The sequence below is a fragment of the Echiichthys vipera genome, assembly GCF_963691815.1.
Source record: "Echiichthys vipera genome assembly, chromosome: X".
NCBI classification, from domain to species: domain Eukaryota; kingdom Metazoa; phylum Chordata; class Actinopteri; order Perciformes; family Trachinidae; genus Echiichthys; species Echiichthys vipera.
In genome coordinates, this window is record NC_139825.1 from 23,882,474 (window position 1) to 23,901,015 (window position 18,542).

The 18,542-nt window shown below is 43.1% G+C and overlaps 1 protein-coding gene across 2 annotated transcripts in view; it reads right to left on the minus strand.

The window, feature by feature from the left end:
* LOC310965681 (semaphorin-3F-like) overlaps positions 1-18,542 on the minus strand; it is a 54,914-nt gene that overhangs the window by 10,505 nt on the left and 25,867 nt on the right. The window contains exons 3-9 of one of the 2 annotated variants that reach the window (XM_083939408.1): positions 11,786-11,946; positions 11,637-11,699; positions 9,292-9,411; positions 7,845-7,934; positions 6,009-6,102; positions 3,033-3,152; positions 1,158-1,297 (exon numbers count right to left, since the gene is read on the minus strand). In XM_083939408.1, the coding sequence (XP_083795534.1) occupies positions 1,158-1,297; positions 3,033-3,152; positions 6,009-6,102; positions 7,845-7,934; positions 9,292-9,411; positions 11,637-11,699; positions 11,786-11,946 (788 nt within the window). The remainder of the gene's footprint in view (positions 1-1,157; positions 1,298-3,032; positions 3,153-6,008; positions 6,103-7,844; positions 7,935-9,291; positions 9,412-11,636; positions 11,700-11,785; positions 11,947-18,542) is intronic. The other variant, XM_083939409.1, reaches the window with a different exon arrangement.

Consider the following 18,542-nt stretch of genomic DNA (forward strand, 5'->3'; position numbering starts at 1 on the left):
GTTTTCCAGGAAAATTGCAAAAGATGCAAAAGCTATTAAAGTTTCCTGAAGATCAATTTTATTCTGGAGCACCTTGGTCACCCAGTTGTTACAGCACTTGCCACGTCAGCACAATGTCGGCAATTTGGTTTCAGCCAGGGACCTTTGTTGTCTCCCCCTTTTTCTATCTCTTCACTGTTTAACTGCCCAGTAAAGATGAAAACATTGACAAAAGACAAAAACCTTCAAAAACATTTAACTAAGTTGGTGAAATCAACTTGACGAAATTTTGTAGAAATATTCATGTTCTAAGATGATACAATGTTATTACTTTGGTGATCCACTAAAGGTCCCTCTAGCACCACCATGAGGTTGACATTTTTGTTTTTTATTGAAATAACTCAACAAATAAGATGGACTGTTGTTAAATTGACAGATATTCATGGTCCCCAGATGAGGAATTGTAAAAAACCTAAATCCCATGATCTTTTTCAGTAATACTTTGTTTAATGCTAATTAGAAAAATGTTAGCCTGCTAACATGCTAAACTGCAGCGGTGAACATTGTCAACGTACCTGCTAAAGATCCCTGCCCTAGCATTGTCATTGTGAGCATATTAGCAAGCATCAAGCTCGAAGCACCACTGTGCCTTCATACCGTTGAGCCACTAGCATGGCTGTGGATTGTTGTTTAATACATTTCCTGTAAATTGCATTCTTTAAGGATGCATCTTACAAACATTGGAGCGAATTGAAAGACATTTTCCTGATGTACAGATGGTTTGAAGGTTTTGGAAGCTGTGTCATTATTTGTCCAGCTTCAGTCACAAACAACACTTCAGGCCACAGCACCACATTCCACAGCTTTAGCTTTGTACAGATGTATTATGCATGTATACAGATGTGGACTAAAGTAAACTCTACCGCTCAAACATTTCATACAGAGGATCAAAAATAACTACACTTTCCAAACTTAGCTGTTAAGGCAAACCGCAAAGATTTTGCGTTCTTGCTATCTGTTACCATTTCCTGCTCAGCAATTACTGATGATCATGGGGAACTTTCTTTATGGGCCTCTAAGAGACTAAGAGACAGGCTATAACTAACCATTACGGAGACATATAAACCTTTCAGTTGTGATGATCAACATGAGGTTTGCTGACTGGTGTGATAACTCACCAGGCAGATCCGCCCTATCCTGGACTGGGTCATGGGACTCTGGCCCATCTCAGAGGCTTTCTCGCGGAAGAAGAAGTACAGCTTGTCATCATTCTTCTCAGCACTGTCTGGGATGAGGTGCGCATGGATGAATGTAGGATCTGTAGAAGAAAGAGGAGGAGAGAAAGAAAGATCCCCAGCTCAGGCTTTGGTGTGAATAAAATAATATTAGTGTCAAACAATTTCAGTAAACTAAATCGCATATCAACCAAAACGTCCATCCTATTTTATCTTTTCTTTAAAGGAGGTGTTCACTTTTTTCCAAGTCTGCCTTGAAACAATACTCACACCCCCATTTATACACTAAAACATTTTTTTGTTTCATAGCTGCACTCAATACTCCTTCAGATTCTTTCCTTGCATGCTTCTAATGTTGATAATGGGGGACAAAATCCGTGTTAAGTGGAAAAAACAAACAAAAAATACACTCTAAAGTTCAGCCTAAGCTGATAAGAGGCTTCAGCAGACTGAGTCAGACATATCTACTGGATGTGCTCCAAACTTTTTAGGTTGAAATTAACTCTTTGTGTTTCCCCGGGGAGATGCAGTGGAGAGACAGACACCTGGCTAACTTGATATGAGTTTTAACACAGAATTAGGTCAATGGAGTTTGTCCACCATCACTAACATATACATTAATGGCCAGTATGAATGGGAGAAATTATTATGGCAAGCAAAAACTGTTTCAATGGCTATACTTTAAGGGGGAGACACTAATGGCACAATGCCTTCCAGAACATGTCTTCTTTCAGACGAATGGAAATAAAACAACCAAAATACACATTTATGGGTTTATTTTACTACTCTGTGTCTATTTGCTTCTGTACATTTCTCCTAAATTCACCAAAAGTTAGCATTAGATAATGCCTCATTTGAATATTTAAACATACAATTACAGAACAGTGGTAATAGAAAATATTCTCTTATCAAAGTTATCAACTGGTGATTAAAATATTTACTATTTATTTAAAAATACATGTGACAGTATGTTAGTCAGTTCACAGTTCACATCCACTGGATGTGGCAGAGGTCTATTGAGAATGATTACTGCTGTAACCTAAATAATAGTAGCCCGGAGCCTAGAATAGCACTTTAACCGTCCTAAACCTACCCCATTATTTCTTCCTAGTGACAATGCTTAATATGGCATCATAGTGCACTCCCACTGGCTAACTTACTGGGTCACCGCTGGGTACCCCTCCCCACTGTGAGGGGCCAGGGTCCCAAATGAGGACAAACCAAAACTAGGAGAAGGGGGTGAAAACAGCAACCATGTAACTGGGGGAGGGGAAAGATTCCACATGGCTGATTAGCGGGACTCAGGTGTCCCGATTCAGTGTACCACTACCAGGGGACTGTTGTCAGGGCAACAGGGTAAGAGGAAATTCTGGGAGCCAGCAACACTGGGGGAGGCCGTGATTGATTTGGCAACATCAACCGTAAGCTCCTGACCAACATTTATAACGTTGTGAGAATCATGGTTCATTGGAGAGCGGAGGCTACTCTGACTCATTATTGACATTCAGTGATTTCCTCCTGCTACTACACTAATGCGGTCAGGCTCCGCAGGCACGCAGTCAACAGTTACCATAGTGCATTTTATGCCTCGAGTCAAATGATCATGTGGTCATGTGGAGCAGGCTGGAAAGACAACAATTTCATTCCTAGACAACACAGCTCCAGGAACAGACGATGTGCAGGGCAGTGTTGAAGCTAGACATGAAACATTACAGCAGTGCACTTCATGAGCTGAGGAATAAATTAAAAACAGTCTGGAAAGAGATGAGTGAAAGAAATAATGCTGGCTGCAGAACAACCCGTGAGTTGATACATTACCGTTTAACCATCTGGAGTTGTACTGATCCGTCCTCATGGCTGTCTGCTTCCCCAGTGTACGGAAGATAGCAGAGTCTGTTCCCATGAAGTCAACGTAGACTCCTGCGTACAGCTCTCCATCTGTCAGTCACAGAGAAAGAAGGAAAAGAGGTGAAGTCATGACAGACCAAACAGTTTCAACTGGTGGCACGGACAGTATTTACTCTGCATGATGATGATGATAGAATTTCTTTAAAAATTATAATTATCATCATACTACTTTGAAATTCTCACCCAACACAGTCAAGTAGTGTCAGAAATGTCATGTCTGGGTTGAAAATGTTGACCTGACAATTATATTGCAATCATACTTATATCACACTCATTAGGCCAATCAGAGGACAGCTGAATTTACACTCTTTCATCCTGTTTGACATCAGACAGGATAAATCAAGGTCATTCTCGAGCATGGAAAAATGTGAAACTCTCGACTCTCTACTGGCCATCAACTCTATGTACTGATATTTTAAGAAGGTAAGTCATAGGTGGTAAGTGTAAAAAATAACACTAACGCCTAAACCACAGGAATTCCAGCTTCCTCTTGTTGTCCTCAGTTTGGTATGTTTATGCCCTGCCAGCTATGTAAGACAACCTGTAGCTTGGTGTCACAGTTTTGTTCAGCTCAGCTAGAATTGAGCTGACATAGTGTACCAAGAGAGAAGGTCACAGACACAGACACAGACACACACAGACACACACACAGACACACACAGACACACACACACACACACACACACACACACACACACACACACACACACACACACACACACACACACACACACACACACACACACACACACACACACACACACACACACGCACACGCACACGCACACGCACACACACACACACACACATACACACACACACACACACACACACACACACAGACAGTGTCCGTCAGAACAAGTGACCAAATCAAACTACAACTATACTAGAGCTGAAATTATTAACACAAAATTACATCATTCTCTTGATGCAGTAGCTTAAAGTGGCTGTCTAATCTTTGTGTTTTGGACTGGTGGTCAGACAAAACGAACGATTTGAAAAAAAATCGCCTCTTGGACTTGGATAATGAAGATAACCTGGTGCGCCCCTACTGTAGATTACAGGGCTGTATATACGCAAGATTGTATACATATCATGATTTATTATATTGGGATACTGTTAAATAAATAGTATAAAGAACACGCCACCATATGCATATGTTTTTACATTGGAGTGGAAGAGTCAAACGGCTGATGATACATTACAACACTCCTATCTAGCAGTCAGGGGTTTAAACAACACAAAATAAACCACTGTCTGCCACAAATCTTTGCATGTAAACTATTAATCAAAAATCTGTAGTGTTTTTGAGAATCAATATCACAAAACATATTGGGCCTCATTTATCAAACTTGCGTGGAAACGGGCGCAGATCTGAGCGCAGAATTGGTCGTAGGAAAGGACCCACGTGTGATTTATGAAACATTCCTATCTGGCCAATCTCAGCGTACGAATGAGCGGGCCTTGATAAATGCGGCGGCTGAATTCGATCGTCTTTAACATGTTACGCCCTTAAATATTCCTGGTTCGGAGGCCTCGCCCACTGAGGTCAAACATGCAGAGGAGAAACGCTGGTTAGAAAAGAAACTTTTCCGACACACAGATCGGCATCCTGACATCCGAGATGGAGCAAAATAAAGCTGAGCTTTTTGCCAGTCTTAAGAGTGGAATAAAAGGGGCCCATAAAAACGCAAACGAATAACGGAGGAAGTCAAACCGAGGCAGCGCTCCACTGGGACCCGTGTGCGCCTGTGCGCACTGTTGGACAGGTGTTGTGCCGTATTCAGCACCCCTGCCGTGAAATGCACCCCCTCGCATTATAGCTGATATTCTGGATCAGAAGGCTGTTGTTTCCACCTATAGGAGTAGTTTATTTACTACTCTACCGCACAACACCGGCGCTACCGGCGGGTTATTAGGTATTCCGTAAGAGGATACCTTTGTCATCTAAAAGAACCATACCAAGATGTTAATCATCTGATACCTTGTTTGATTTAATGCAATTTATCGAGGGTAGCCACGAACCGAGGAGATGACTTTGGCTCTGCAGTGCGTCTTGCTGCAGCCGCGCGCCAACACATTCATTCATTCAATGTCGGGGTCGCGGGGGGCTGGAGCCGAGCTGTTTTGATATTTAAAAGAATTGTGTGTTCCCCTTGGTCACCACGTTTAAAAGCGACAGCTTGGCATCACAAATCACCTGTACATTTATCGAGTGGTAGTTTTTGCTATTGATGAATGCGTAATCATTCATGGATGGTGCCTACAGACGCACGTGAGTACAATAAATCGCTCCAAACACAATTTTTATTTTTTTTATTCGTTTTAAGAATCCGTTTTGATCTGTTCTTAATATGTGACTGCTTATGCTTAATGACAGCTGAGGTTTGTTCATTATTTTCAGACAGGTTTTGCTGCACCGCAAATCCACAGGCTCAAATGTGCGTACACGACCTCAGACCAGACGTGAGATTTGATCGTAGCTCCCGCTCACGTCCAAATTGATAAATGCCGACGTTCGCCAAGAAATGGTCGTACGCACGTTTTTCTGCCGTACGTTCGTTTGATAAATGAGGCCCATTGTCTTGATACTCAAGTGCATCAGTAGTTTTTCTCAGCCCTACTAGATTGTACATTGGTTCATTCTAATGCAAAATGAGAGCATGGAATTTAAAAGCATCACCCATAATCAGAGGAGCTAATTACCTTTTGAGCAGCTACTGTATTAACTAAGATTTTCTATAAGTAAACACTATCTTCTAATCTAAATTCAATAATGTTTAACAGAATTAATGTGGTTTCAAAAATCCTATAGAGGCATGCACAGACTTTGTTTTCATATAAAGCTGTCTGTACTTGTTGTATGAAGAACAAGCAGGGACTTACTGATCAAAGCAGAGACACTGTTCAGTTTGGGGTCATAGGGACATTTTCCTTTCCCAGAATCCACTTTACCAGGTTCAAGTCGGAAAATGTATTCCTATAAACGGTAAAGAATTAGGAAAACATCATTAATAATTTCCTTGTTTTACCTTGTCTCATTTGACAACAGATTTATTGTGTTTAAAGAATCCTTTTTGTGTGTGTGTGTGTGTGTGAGAGAGTGAAGGTTATTCTGTGCTGCTGCGTGTACAATGCACTTTGAAGTAGATGCTAAAGGCAGTTTTAAATGGCATCAAACTAATAATGTGATCAGTTTACAGACGACGAGGTGCGAGCTGTGACCCTACGCGCCGCTGAAAAACAAACTCTCTCACAAAATTATTGGATCTGCTGAGGGGAACAAAAAGCATACAAAGCCAGTTATCTGGGAGATGGAGAGGTGGAGGAAAATGCTGAGAGCAATCCAAAACTCATCCACCATGCTTCTGATGTTAGTGGCTCAAACAAGAATTCATTATTCCACAGTGCAAGAGGACAACTTGAACATCTATATCAACACTGGGTATGTGTCTACACGGAGTTTTGTCAGATACTTCAAAGCCGGCTGATGACGTTTGACAGGTAGGAAATATGTAAGGGAAAGCAGAATAATACCAAAGCTGTTTTTTTTTTGCCGGTTCTTGGATATTTTTCTCAGTAACAAGATGAAATATGTGTGGGGTTGAAAACTCTTTTGGAAACAATAATAAGTAAACCTCTAATGTGATAATAACTGCTTAGGTCACCAAAACAGTTTTCAAATGATTACAGTTACTATCTCTAGCCTGCAAAAACATTGTAAGTATTTTTCTGCACACACTTATCTCTGCATTGACGTTTCAGTTACAAGATACTCTCTCAAGACTAAGGATGCAGCTAACGATTATTTCATTATCAATTAATCTGCCGATTATTTTGTAGGTTAATCGATTATCGTTTGGTCTCTACAATGTCAGAAAATAGTGAAAAATGTCCATCCCAGTTTTGTCAGTCCAAAAACCAAATGATATTCAGTTTAATATGATATAATCAGAGAGAAGCTGATAATGTCCATATCTTAGAAGCTGAGAACAGCATTTTCTTATATTTTTAAAATTATTTCAATGATTAATCGACTATCAAAATAGTTGGAAAATGGTGGTTTTTCTGACGATTGACTCATCGAGTAGTCGACTAATCTTTTCATCTGTACTGTAGACATAGAATGTCTCATAAACTGTCTAACTATGAAAATTTCTTGCGACCGAAACATTGCATCTTTTTATTCAATCAATACAGAGGTAGTAAGTGTGTGTGGGAATTAAATGAGCATCATTAACAGCTAAAGTTTGGAAAGAAAATGTCCCCTAATATCCTATAATCCACCCGGAGATTAACAATTTTGCTAAAAGCACAGAAAAAAAAAACAGAAATATTTGATCTGAAAACACAAAATTGTCTTGACGTGTTTCCGCTCGTGTGCAGCCCATCGCTCAAAGTAAGAATCTGATGGAGAAAATATGTTTTCAGGGCCTTTAAAGGCTCCATTGGCACGAGAACAGAGCATTGATTGGTGCCGAGTGCTGTTGGAAGGAAGCATGTTTTCTACATTTTGCAAATAAATATATTCACAGTAATAGTTTTAATAGGGGTTTGCAGATTCAACAGTTCAGCAGGCTGCTTTTGTTTGTCCAAGATCTGTGAAAACGATCAAAATATCTTTAGGATATCTGTGTTATCCCCACTACTCAAATGGAGATTGAAAAAGTATTCTCAGTCGGCACCAAACTTAAGAGGCTTTAAAATCTCCCTTCTGCCCACCTTCGCCTCCAAAGACTCTGATGTAGTGCTGAAGTCTGCTGCCCGATTTGTTCTCCCTCCAGATTGGGGTGCCTGTAGATAGTGGGACCCCTAAAACAGAGACATGGCACAGCGGGCCATCTCATTACGACATTCGACAGCCCAGAACAAAGTGAATTTAACTTGGTGATTAACAGAAGAGAAATATAGGAAACTCGATGAAGATGAACAATTCTTAAAAAAAAAAGAAAATTGTCAAAGTGGTGGTCAAAGTAGAGTGAAGAGAGCCTCTACTCTCTTCATTATTTAGTAACCATGTTGGATTAGACTCAGTGTCAAGCAAACACCGCTGTAAACTCCATGCATTAACCATGCAGTGCTGGGAAAGAAAACAGAAAAGGAAATGCAACAAAATGAGACAAGCAACAGTTGAAAAAATGCTTTACATCTAGCAGTATCAAGTAAAGTTAAGGGTAAAACCAATAACAAGCATCAACATACACGACTGATTCACTAAAACTATGGTTTTGGAAGTTTTTCATGTAGAACTTGACACAAACTCTGAAAACTCTGAAACAGCATCAAAAAAGCAGGATGAGTGATGCGGTTAAAAAGAAAAGGTTTTGCAGTTGAGGGAAAAAAGTTAACTGAGGACTTATAAATGTGTGAAGCCCTCCGTGTGCCAAGTGGAAGAGGTTCGGAACAATTGGTTTCTGTTTTCATCTACTGTTGCTGGAGAAAAAATCTTTACAGTGTGAAGTAACATTGCATTTGAGCCTTAGGGGAGAAGCCGAATGACAAGAGGCTGGACTGACCTTTACATTGAAATTCTAACCCTCTCATTTGAACAGTGAGACTAAACAGGCAGAGCAGTGAATGTAAGTGTGCAGACTGTAGCCGGGCAGACAGCTGCTGCGGCTCTGTGGGGCCCGTCATGCTGGAGCGAGGGAGGGATGGAGGAAAGGGTGAGCTACATGGCTGATGATGGATGAAAGGCTCCATCAGTAATGATGGCCTTTCAGAGGCTCTCAGCACAGATAGAAAGACAGGCCACAGACTCCGCTGTGTATAAACAGGTGAGGGGGGGGGGGGGGGGGGACTATGAGGAAGGGGTGTTTGCTACAGATATACTGTCAACGTGCTATTCCCAGCGGTAAGAGAAGATTGGTGTCTCAACGATCTCTAAGCGGTGGCAGTTAGGTACCTCACGAGCAGCAATTTTGCAATAATAATAGAGATCTAGACAAGACTGCCCATGAGCTTCTTTCTTTGACTCTTCCAGACCGTGAAACAGCGCAAATCGATAAAAAGAAAGAGGTGGAAAATGGAAGAGAAGCAGAGCCCATATGAAACGGAGGAGCAAGAGCAGAAGGAGAGTCTTTGACCCAAGATTGATTGACAGATAAGTTCTTATAAAAGAAGCAGAGAGTGAAGGTCAAAATGTCTTCACGGCTGCGTCTTTGGTTACCTGTGACCTGCGTCCTCGATCCACGTAGGTGCAGACGGGGTTGTACGCGCCTGTTCCACACACATACAGGTGGGTCCGGTTCCATGGCTCAATCAAACGGATGAAGTTTCCACATTCTCCCTGTGGGAGAGCAAAAACAAAACCCAACAGGATTAGAAGCTTAGATTAAAAAAAAAGGTTTTGATGATGAAAATGGAAAAAAGGGTTACATAATACATAATGTCCTACCAATGGTTAATAACCTCTTGCCTGTCTTAAAACCATCACATCTATCATTTCCACTGTTGGCTGGCTTGTTTTTGGCAGCTCTGTGCTCTGGCTCTGTGTTTTGGCTGGGTCCAGGCTTCACATCAGACCACACTGTGAGAGGGAAATATGTTTCCCAACACCATATAACTGTGGCAGAAACCAAAAAACGGAGTGCATCTCATCTGTGAAGTGAGTTTGCTATGGATATCGCGTGGAGAAGCAATTCAATGTTCTGTCAGACTTGACAACTGAAAAACACTGTGGTTAGACCAAACAAGACTGTTGAGTGAAAACGGTTATAAATTTAAAATCCAATTAGGGTTTTTTAGAAGAGACATGCTTGATGTGGTTTATTAAGGATTTTAATCATCTAAGTGGTAAGAATTTAGACAGGGACAACACTTTTTCTTTTTGAAGTGCACACAAAAGTGGTGCTGCTGGGTAAAACAGCTCTGTACTTTCGAGGTCTGCAGCTTTCTAATCTCTATTCTTTCCGACCAGCTGTCTGCCTTCCTGGTCTCAATCCCCCCAAATCAAAACTCCCAACATACAGGCTGATGATATCTGTTCAGATTTGTCCGTCGTGTCGGCTGGCAGTGACAGCTGGTGAAAAAGAAAGGATGTACCAAGCGTAAAAAAAAATTGAATGCAGGATGGGGGATGAGCCATTTTGGCAGATCTTAGCAACACAACAGATGTGCAAGTCAGAGGTTTGAGAGGATGTGTTTGTTAGTGTGTATTTAACGCATGTGGGCCTGCGTGTATTATTCAGCGCACAGTTGCGCTCCCCCACAGAGAGCACAGTGGGGATGATTGCCTTTGACCTCCTGCCTGAACCGACATCCCCTCTGAATTGCTTTTGAATTGTCATCATCTGTCATTCCCTAAAGAGCGGGGCCAGGATTGCCAAGGTGTCTCCTGGTAGACAATTTCATTTCTTATTTTAGCGATGAAATTTCAAACCTCTGATGCACGCATGCGCGCGCACACACACACACACACACGCGCGCACACACAATACGATGTAGCCAGAGGCGGTGAGAGGCGCAGGTCACCAAACACGCATAAATGAACATTCCAGTTGGATAAACAGCAGCCTTCGCTCGCTACCAGCAGGGGAGAGCAGGGTTATTAGCCAGAGCCTCATCCCCCTGTCGGTGCTCACCAATCCTGCCAGCGTTCACCCTTTTACACAAGTAAGACGAGTGTGTATATGTGTGTGCTCCGGGGGGGGGGGGGGGGGGGGGGGGGCGGCGGATGTGAGAACAAAATCAAAAGAGAAGGTTTTTATATGAATTTGAACGATGAGTTTTCTTGTGGGGAGGCTGCACCGGCGGCGGCTGTGTTTGAACGTCTGAATCATATTAACACTTTAGACAATCTTGTTGCTACCAGTGGCAGATTTATTTTGCCTGCCTACCTGAACGCTGGGTAAACATAATTAATGTGTCAAAAAGAAAATCGGATTATGTATAAAAAAAACAATACTTCATAACATGTATGACACATGTAAGGTGGTGCATGGAATAGGTTCTCAGCGCTCAACGGAGACGACTAAATGTCAAATGTTCCAAGTTCCTGCCAGAGCTTAATTGGTGGCAGCTGTATGCAATCAGAGATGCAGAGACAATAAATAAAGAGCTTCACAGCAAGTCACACACCGGAAGGAGCTTTAAAATGTCCTGCACTGACCCCAAGTGTCACATTCAAATCCTAAAAAGACACATTGGAAACACAGTCTTACACAAGGGTATCACCAAATAAAACAATGTTTTAATATGCAGCAGGTCAGCAGTTTAGTCGAGAAAATGCCCCCCCCCCCCAAAAAAAACAACAACAACAAACAAACAAAAAACCCACACACAATCCCCTAGGGTTCAGTCTTTAAACTGCTAGTTTTATCTGATCAACAGTCTTAAATCCAAAATGTAATTAATTTACAATGGCATTAATCACAAAGAAGCAGGAACCAGACAACATTTGGTATTTGTATCAAATCAAATGATCAAAATGGTTGGTAATTGACTGATTAAATAATAAATGAAATGTCTCAGCACTGCTTTTCCTTTTTTTTATCACGCCATCTGAATACTTACATTTGTGTCTTTCCCTGACAGAACACATTCAGTCTTCCTCTGGGGGGCAACGGGCCAGTGGATCTGACAGGGAGAGATCAACAAGCTGGTTAGATGTAAACCTGCGTGGAGCTCAGCCGGGATGATTGTTTGTGCGGGACATTTCTTACTATGAGCGGCTCCTTGTTGATGTCGTGCAGATCCAGAGAGAGGATGTAATCTTTGCTGCCCACGTACATGCGGTCGTGGTCCTCATCCATGCGAAGGATCCGATAGTCGGTTGAGTTCAGCAAAAAGGAGAAGTGGTGAGCGGTGCCAGTAGACTTTAATTCTATAAAGAGGCAAAAAGAAATAAGAAATTAAATCAATGTTTTTCAGGCTGTGTTCATAATACTGTGATAGAAAAAAACCAACATACAATACAATTGGGAAACACACAGGAAAGATATGGTCACAAGAGAAGTGTGTAGGCTTCTTATTTTTGGCACAGAGATGCCATTTGGTTTGCCAAATATTTCATTCTTTCTGTACTCAAAAATTAGATTTTCTCTCCATTTACTTTACATATGGTGTGCCAAATTTTCCTTCAGACTCTCCTTAATTAATTTACAGAAGCCCGTTTGTTCGTTTTCCCCCACTTTTCCGTTAGCTACTGCAATTACATCCTGCAATTATGGGGTTATAGACAGGCTAAATCTGGTTATTGCAGGTTTGACAAAAGCAAGGAGGCATACAGTAAACCTCACAAGAGTCATAACTGAATGGCACCAGACGGACCATACATCACCCCCTGATGTATGGCAGCATTAAGGTGTCAAGAAAACTCTACATAGCTATTTATTTTGGCCTGCTATTGGTATCCTGAGCTGCGTCACTTAACATAGCTTCCATTGATAAAAAACAAATAACAGATAATGCTTTGGACATGACATTATGACGATGATGCCTTTCTCTATAATATCGTCTTCTGAATTCTCTATTTCAACTGTCGCAGAGAAGATGGCGACCACTCCCGGTTTAATCTCACATCATATGTAACATTGCTGCATCCTTTCCTTCATACCACTGTTAAAAGTATTCTGATATAAAACTTCTCTCGATTGGCTCACACACTGCTCGGGGCTGATAGCTGGTGTGTGAGCGTGAGTTTGAGTTACACTCAGGGTGTGAGGGGAGATAAGTAGAGATCTGGTGAACAGAAAGCAGCTTTTTCTCCCGGTCCTCTCATTACCTCCTGAGCTGTTAGAGAATCTGATAGGAGGTCTCTCTCTTTCTCTTGCTCTCTTTCAAAACTACGCTCTGGAAAGTGGAGCTTGAGAAAGGTGAGCCTGCACTTGTGCTGTTCTATTTGCAGAGAAAACTAGAGGACCAGAGAGAGGACCTGTTCATGTTCCACTTCAATAGGACCAGACAAACGCCCCTACTGTTCTCCTCCGGCCAAGTCTGAGATGCTGAGAGAGACTACCTAAAACAGCTTTTCTTGATCAGGCAGAGGCAGAATGTTTTGTTACTTTACTGGGAATAAAAGGCAATGTGATGTTCTCCTCCTGCACAGGACATTTTGAAATACTGACACAAAGCTTCTCAGCTGCTGGTGTTCTGAGCTCCTTCAGGAACTGATGCTGCAGTCCCTCTGCAGCATCACGGCACACAGTGGGGTGGATAAGGTAGTAAATAGGAATAGACATGGCTGTCACCTGTGTAATTCTCATAAGTTGCCTCCAAACACATAGTGTGCGTACATACTTGCTCCCACTCTCATGGACAAAGCAACAGCCGGTGTTTATGGTCTTTCTGTGGAATCATATGGTGGTGATATGACTATATAAAGATATTGATTCATGTAATTCTGTACAGATCAATAGAAATGAATGATTCAAAGCCAATTTAAAATTAAATACTAAAAAAATAGTTACTGGAGTTTGTGTTACATGAAATCATATTGCAGGATACATATTGCTTCCTAGATCTTAAAAGGGCCTTTGACACTGTTGACCATCGAGTACTGTTAACTAAGCTGTCAAAATTAAATTTTTCTACACAGGCCCTTAATTGGTATAGATCATATCTTGCAGATGGAAAGCAGTGTGTGGTGGTCAGCGGTGTCAAATCCCCATTTCCAATTCCATACTTGGAGCTATTTTGTTTTCAGTTTACATTAATGACTTATTTGATGTCTGTAAGGGTGTAAATGCACAGTTGTACGCAGATGATGCAGTGATTTTCACCAATGCGAAAAACACAACAGAGGCTGCTCAAATACTCATGACAGCAATGTCTCATATTCAGGGCTGGCTCTCTGATTCATGCCTTTCTCTAAATGTTAAAACAAAAGTGTCTGTATGTATTTTGTTAAAAGGCCGCCAAATGCTGATCATTCTGGTGTCTTTCTGGGAGGGGAGGAGCTCACTTTGGTGAGCGAGTTGAGATACTTGGGAGTTATCCTGGACTCGACACTCTCATTTAGGAAACACATCAAAAAAGTGTCTAACTCTGTCAAATACAACCTGGCAAATTTCAAACAGATTAGGAATTCATTACCCACCAGTGCAGCTTTAAAGTTTTTACACTGTATGATCCTCTCACACGTAGACTACTGCTTCAGAAGTTGGTCACTGGCATGTACGACAGCACTTAAACCAATAGACAGTCTCTATAAAAGAGCCCTAAAGACTCTGGATAAAAAACCCTTCACCTACCACATCTGCAAGACTCTTAAAAGATTTGCGTGTTGTGTATATAAAAGTCTCCATGGTCTCGCTCCACCACCACTGACTGAATTCATTAAGAAAAGGACTCTGCAAGGTATGAGCACCAGGGCTTGTGTTAGAGGAGACTGTGAGATCCCCCGTAGGCGCACTGCATTTGGGAAGAATGTGTTGTCTGTTGTAGGGGGGGGGGGGGGGGGGGGGAATAGTCTTCCCTCCACAATAAGGGAATGCCCCACATATTCCTCTTTTAAAGGTCAACTCAAAAAGTGGCTTAAATCAAATCAAAAGTGCGACCACTGACTCGTCTGTAATCATATTGCACATGACGTTTTATTTCATTGTTTTATCCTGTGTGGGTCTGGTGTCTTCCTGAGTATGTAATGCATTGTGCGGTGTGTCTTGTCTCTTCTATTTGTATTTTATTTATTTAGTAGTATTTGTATTTTTTCAATTTTTTTTAGCAGGGACTATGGATGCAAATTAGCATCTTTGCTATAATCCGGCACTTTTACAGTGATATGTTGTTATCGTTGTTCATTAATGTGCACTGTCCCTAACAAATAAAGTATTGATTGATTGATTGAATTGTCTGCATGTAAAGATGCATGCATGCAAAACACATTTATATTAGTAATATCACTCACTGTTTACTGTTCACTCTCTTTATACCTTGTCAGAGCTGTAATAAGTTAGTGCTAATGCAAACACAACATTTCCTACTGCTGGCTTTTATTGTGAAGAAGTCACAGGAAATGCTATAAATTTGTCATGGATGTTAAAACATACAGCAGTAGTGTTTACTGTTGTATTAAACCGTGGTAATTATTGTTAACCCTCTCTGGGCACCATCACCTTATGGTGGTGGAGAGGTTTGTGTGTCCCTGTGAACCTGAGGGCTGTGTTGTCTGGAGCCTAGTGTTCCTGGTAGGGTCTCCCATGGCAGAGTGGTCTCAGGTGAGGGGCCGGACTAAGAATGGTTCACAAAGACTCTATGGAAAAACGAGGAAGAGGAAGAGAGACCCAGACGGAGGGCTCGCCCGCGAGCGCCTGGGGCCGGGTTTCCTCTCCATTCTTGGGCCCACCACTCGCAGGAGAAACTGCTGGGGTCTGGTGCGCTGCTGTACGGGTGGCAGTGAAGGTGAGGGGCCTCGATGAACCAGACCTGGGCAGCAGAGGACTGCTCTGGGGATGTGGAATGTCACCTCTCTGTCGGGGAAGGAGCTGGAGCTTGTGCGGGAGGTGGAGCGCTACCAGTTAGATCTGGTGGGGCCTACCTCCACGCACAGTCTCGGTTCTGGAACCGTACTCCTGGATAGGGGTTGGACCCTATTCTTCTCTGGAGTTGCCCAGGGTGTGAGGCGCCGGGCGGGTGTGGGGATACTCACAAACCCCCGGCTGAGCGCCGCGGTGTTGGGAGTTCACCCCGGTGGAAGAGAGGGTTGCCTCCTTACGCCTGCGGGTGGGTGGGAAAACTCTGACTGTTGTTTGTGCATATGCACTGAACAGCAGTTCAGAGTATACGGCCTTCTTGGAGACCCTGAATGTAGTCCTGCATGGGGCTACCGTAGGGGACTCCATAGTTCTGCTGGGAGACTTCAACGCCCACATGGGCAATGATTGAGACACCTGGAGAGGCGTGATTGGGAGGAACGGCCTCCCTGATCTAAATCCAAGTGGTCGTCTGTTATTAGACTTCTGTGCTAGTCATGGATTGTCTATAACAAACACCATGTTCGAACATAAAGATGCTCATAAGTGTACCTGGTACCAGAGCACCCAAAAGGCCAAAGGTCGACGATTTTGTGATCGTATCATCTGATCTGAGGCCGTATGCTTTGGACACTCGAATGAAGAGAGGAGCAGAGCAGTCAACTGATCACCATCTGGTGATGAACACCGTGGTCAGTGAATCTGTCTGACTGAAGAAGGAGGCCTTTCAGGATATGTTATCTCAGAAGACTTCGGAGGCAGTTGCAAGGTACCGACGGGCCAGAAGGGCTGCAGCCTCTGCTGTGTCAGAGGCAAAGCCGCGGGTGTGGGAGGAGTTCGGAGAAGTCGTGGAGAAGGACTTGCGGGCGGCACCAAGGTGCTTCTGGAAAACCATTCGACATATTAGGAGGGGGAAATGGGGAACCGTCCAAGCTGTTTACAGTAAAGACAGGACGCTGGTGACCTCAGCCGATGAGGTAATCGGGCGGTGGAAGGAGCACTTTGAGGAACTCCTTAATCCGACTAACTTGCCCTCTTTTGTAGAGGCAGAGCTGGAAGCTGATGGGGAATCATTGTCAATATCTCTGGCGGAAGTGACTGAGGTAGTCAAACAACTCCACAGTGGCAAAGCCCCAGGGATTGATGAGATTCGTCCAGAAATGCTGAAAGCTTTGGGTTTGGAGGGGCTGTCTTGGTTGACACGTCTCTTCAACATTGCGTGGAAGTCTGGGACAGTGCCAACGGAGTGGCAGACCGAGGTGGTGGTTCACCTATTTAAATTAATTACAGGGGTATCACACTACTTCTCCCTGTTAAAGTCTACTCCAAGGTGCTGGAAAGGAGGGTTCGTCCTATAGTCGAACCTCAGATGGAAGAGGAACAATGCAGATTCCGTCCTTGACGTGGAACAACGGACCAGTCTTCACTCTCACAAGGATCCTGGAGGGGGCCTGGGAGTATGCCCATCCAATCTACATGTGCTTTGTGGATTTGGAGAAGGCATATGACTGGGTCCCTCGGGAGATACTGTTGGAGGTGCAGCGGGAGTATAATATGCACTTCTGTGGGCCATCCAATCTCTGTTTAACTAAAGCGAGAGCGGTGTCTGGATCCTCGGCAGTAAATCGGATTTGTTCCCGGTGGGGGTTGGCCTCAGCCAGGGGTGTGCTTTGTCACCAATCCTGTTCGTGATTTTCATGGACAGGATATGGAGGTGTAGTCTTGGTGGGGAGGGGTTGCAGTTCGGTGGGCTGAGGATCTAGTCTCTGCTTTTTGAAGATGACGTGTCCTGATGACATCGTCGGTCAGTGACCTTCAGCACTGACTAGATCGGTTTGCAGCCAAGTGTGAAACGGCTGGGATGAGGATCAGCACCTCTAAATCTGAGGTCATGGCTCTCAGCAGGAAACCGGTGGATTGCTTACTCCAGGTAGGGAATGAGTCCTTACCCAAAGTGAAGGAGTTCAAGTACCTCGGGATCATGTTCACGAGTGAGGGGACGATGGAGCGTGAGTTTGGCCGGAGAATTGGAGCAGTGGGGGGCGTGTTGCAGTCGCTCTACCGCACCGTTGTGACGAAAAGAGAGCTGAGCCGGATGGTCATAAAAGCTGGGTCATGACCGAAAGAACAAGGTTGCGGGTACAAGCGGCCAAAATGGGTTTTCTCAGGAGGGTGGCTGGAGTCTCCCTTCAATTTTTTTCAGACAATTTTATTTCTTATTTTAGCGATGAAATTTCAAACCTCTGATACGCACGCACGCACACACACACACACACACACACACACACACAGAGACATAGAGGACATCCTAAAACTGCACATAAAAGTCCTGTCTCATTTTCCATCCTTGTCTGCTTGTCAACCACAACCACACACACAGTCAGCAAGCTAGCTGCTCTGGCAGGCCCAGCGGTCCAACGATACTAGAGCTTCAGGGACACCAGACGTCACCACCTGACATCCCACATTTATCACCTCTGCACTCAGATTCACACTCAGGGGCATCTGAACGAGAGCCTGCCGTTGGTGGCTGTCTGTTGCAAGTCAGACAGCGGTTAGGTAACAGAAAAGTTCAATGAGAGTGGAGAGACAGACAGACGAGACAGGCAGACAAACAGATAACCTACTGCGTTACAAATAAACATTTATCAAATCATATTATCAGTTAGTAGCACGTGACTGACAGCCTGCCATCTCACTCCCTCTCTTCTAGTCTACTTCTATTCAGGATCACTGGATCAATATCTGTAACTTTTGGAGCAGACCTAATTTCATCCTGGCAAAAATGACCTGAAGGATCCACATTTCACAACACAGAGAACATAAAACTGCGTTCCAAACTCAAATCTTTAACAACATTGAACGCTTACAGACACATACAATATAATTTTCAATTTTGGTAGAATATTTGTAACAAAATACACAAATGAAACACATTGTCAGGTTCCAAAATGTATTGAAAAAAAACAGTGCGAAACACGTTCAAAATAGAATCATTATCTTGTTT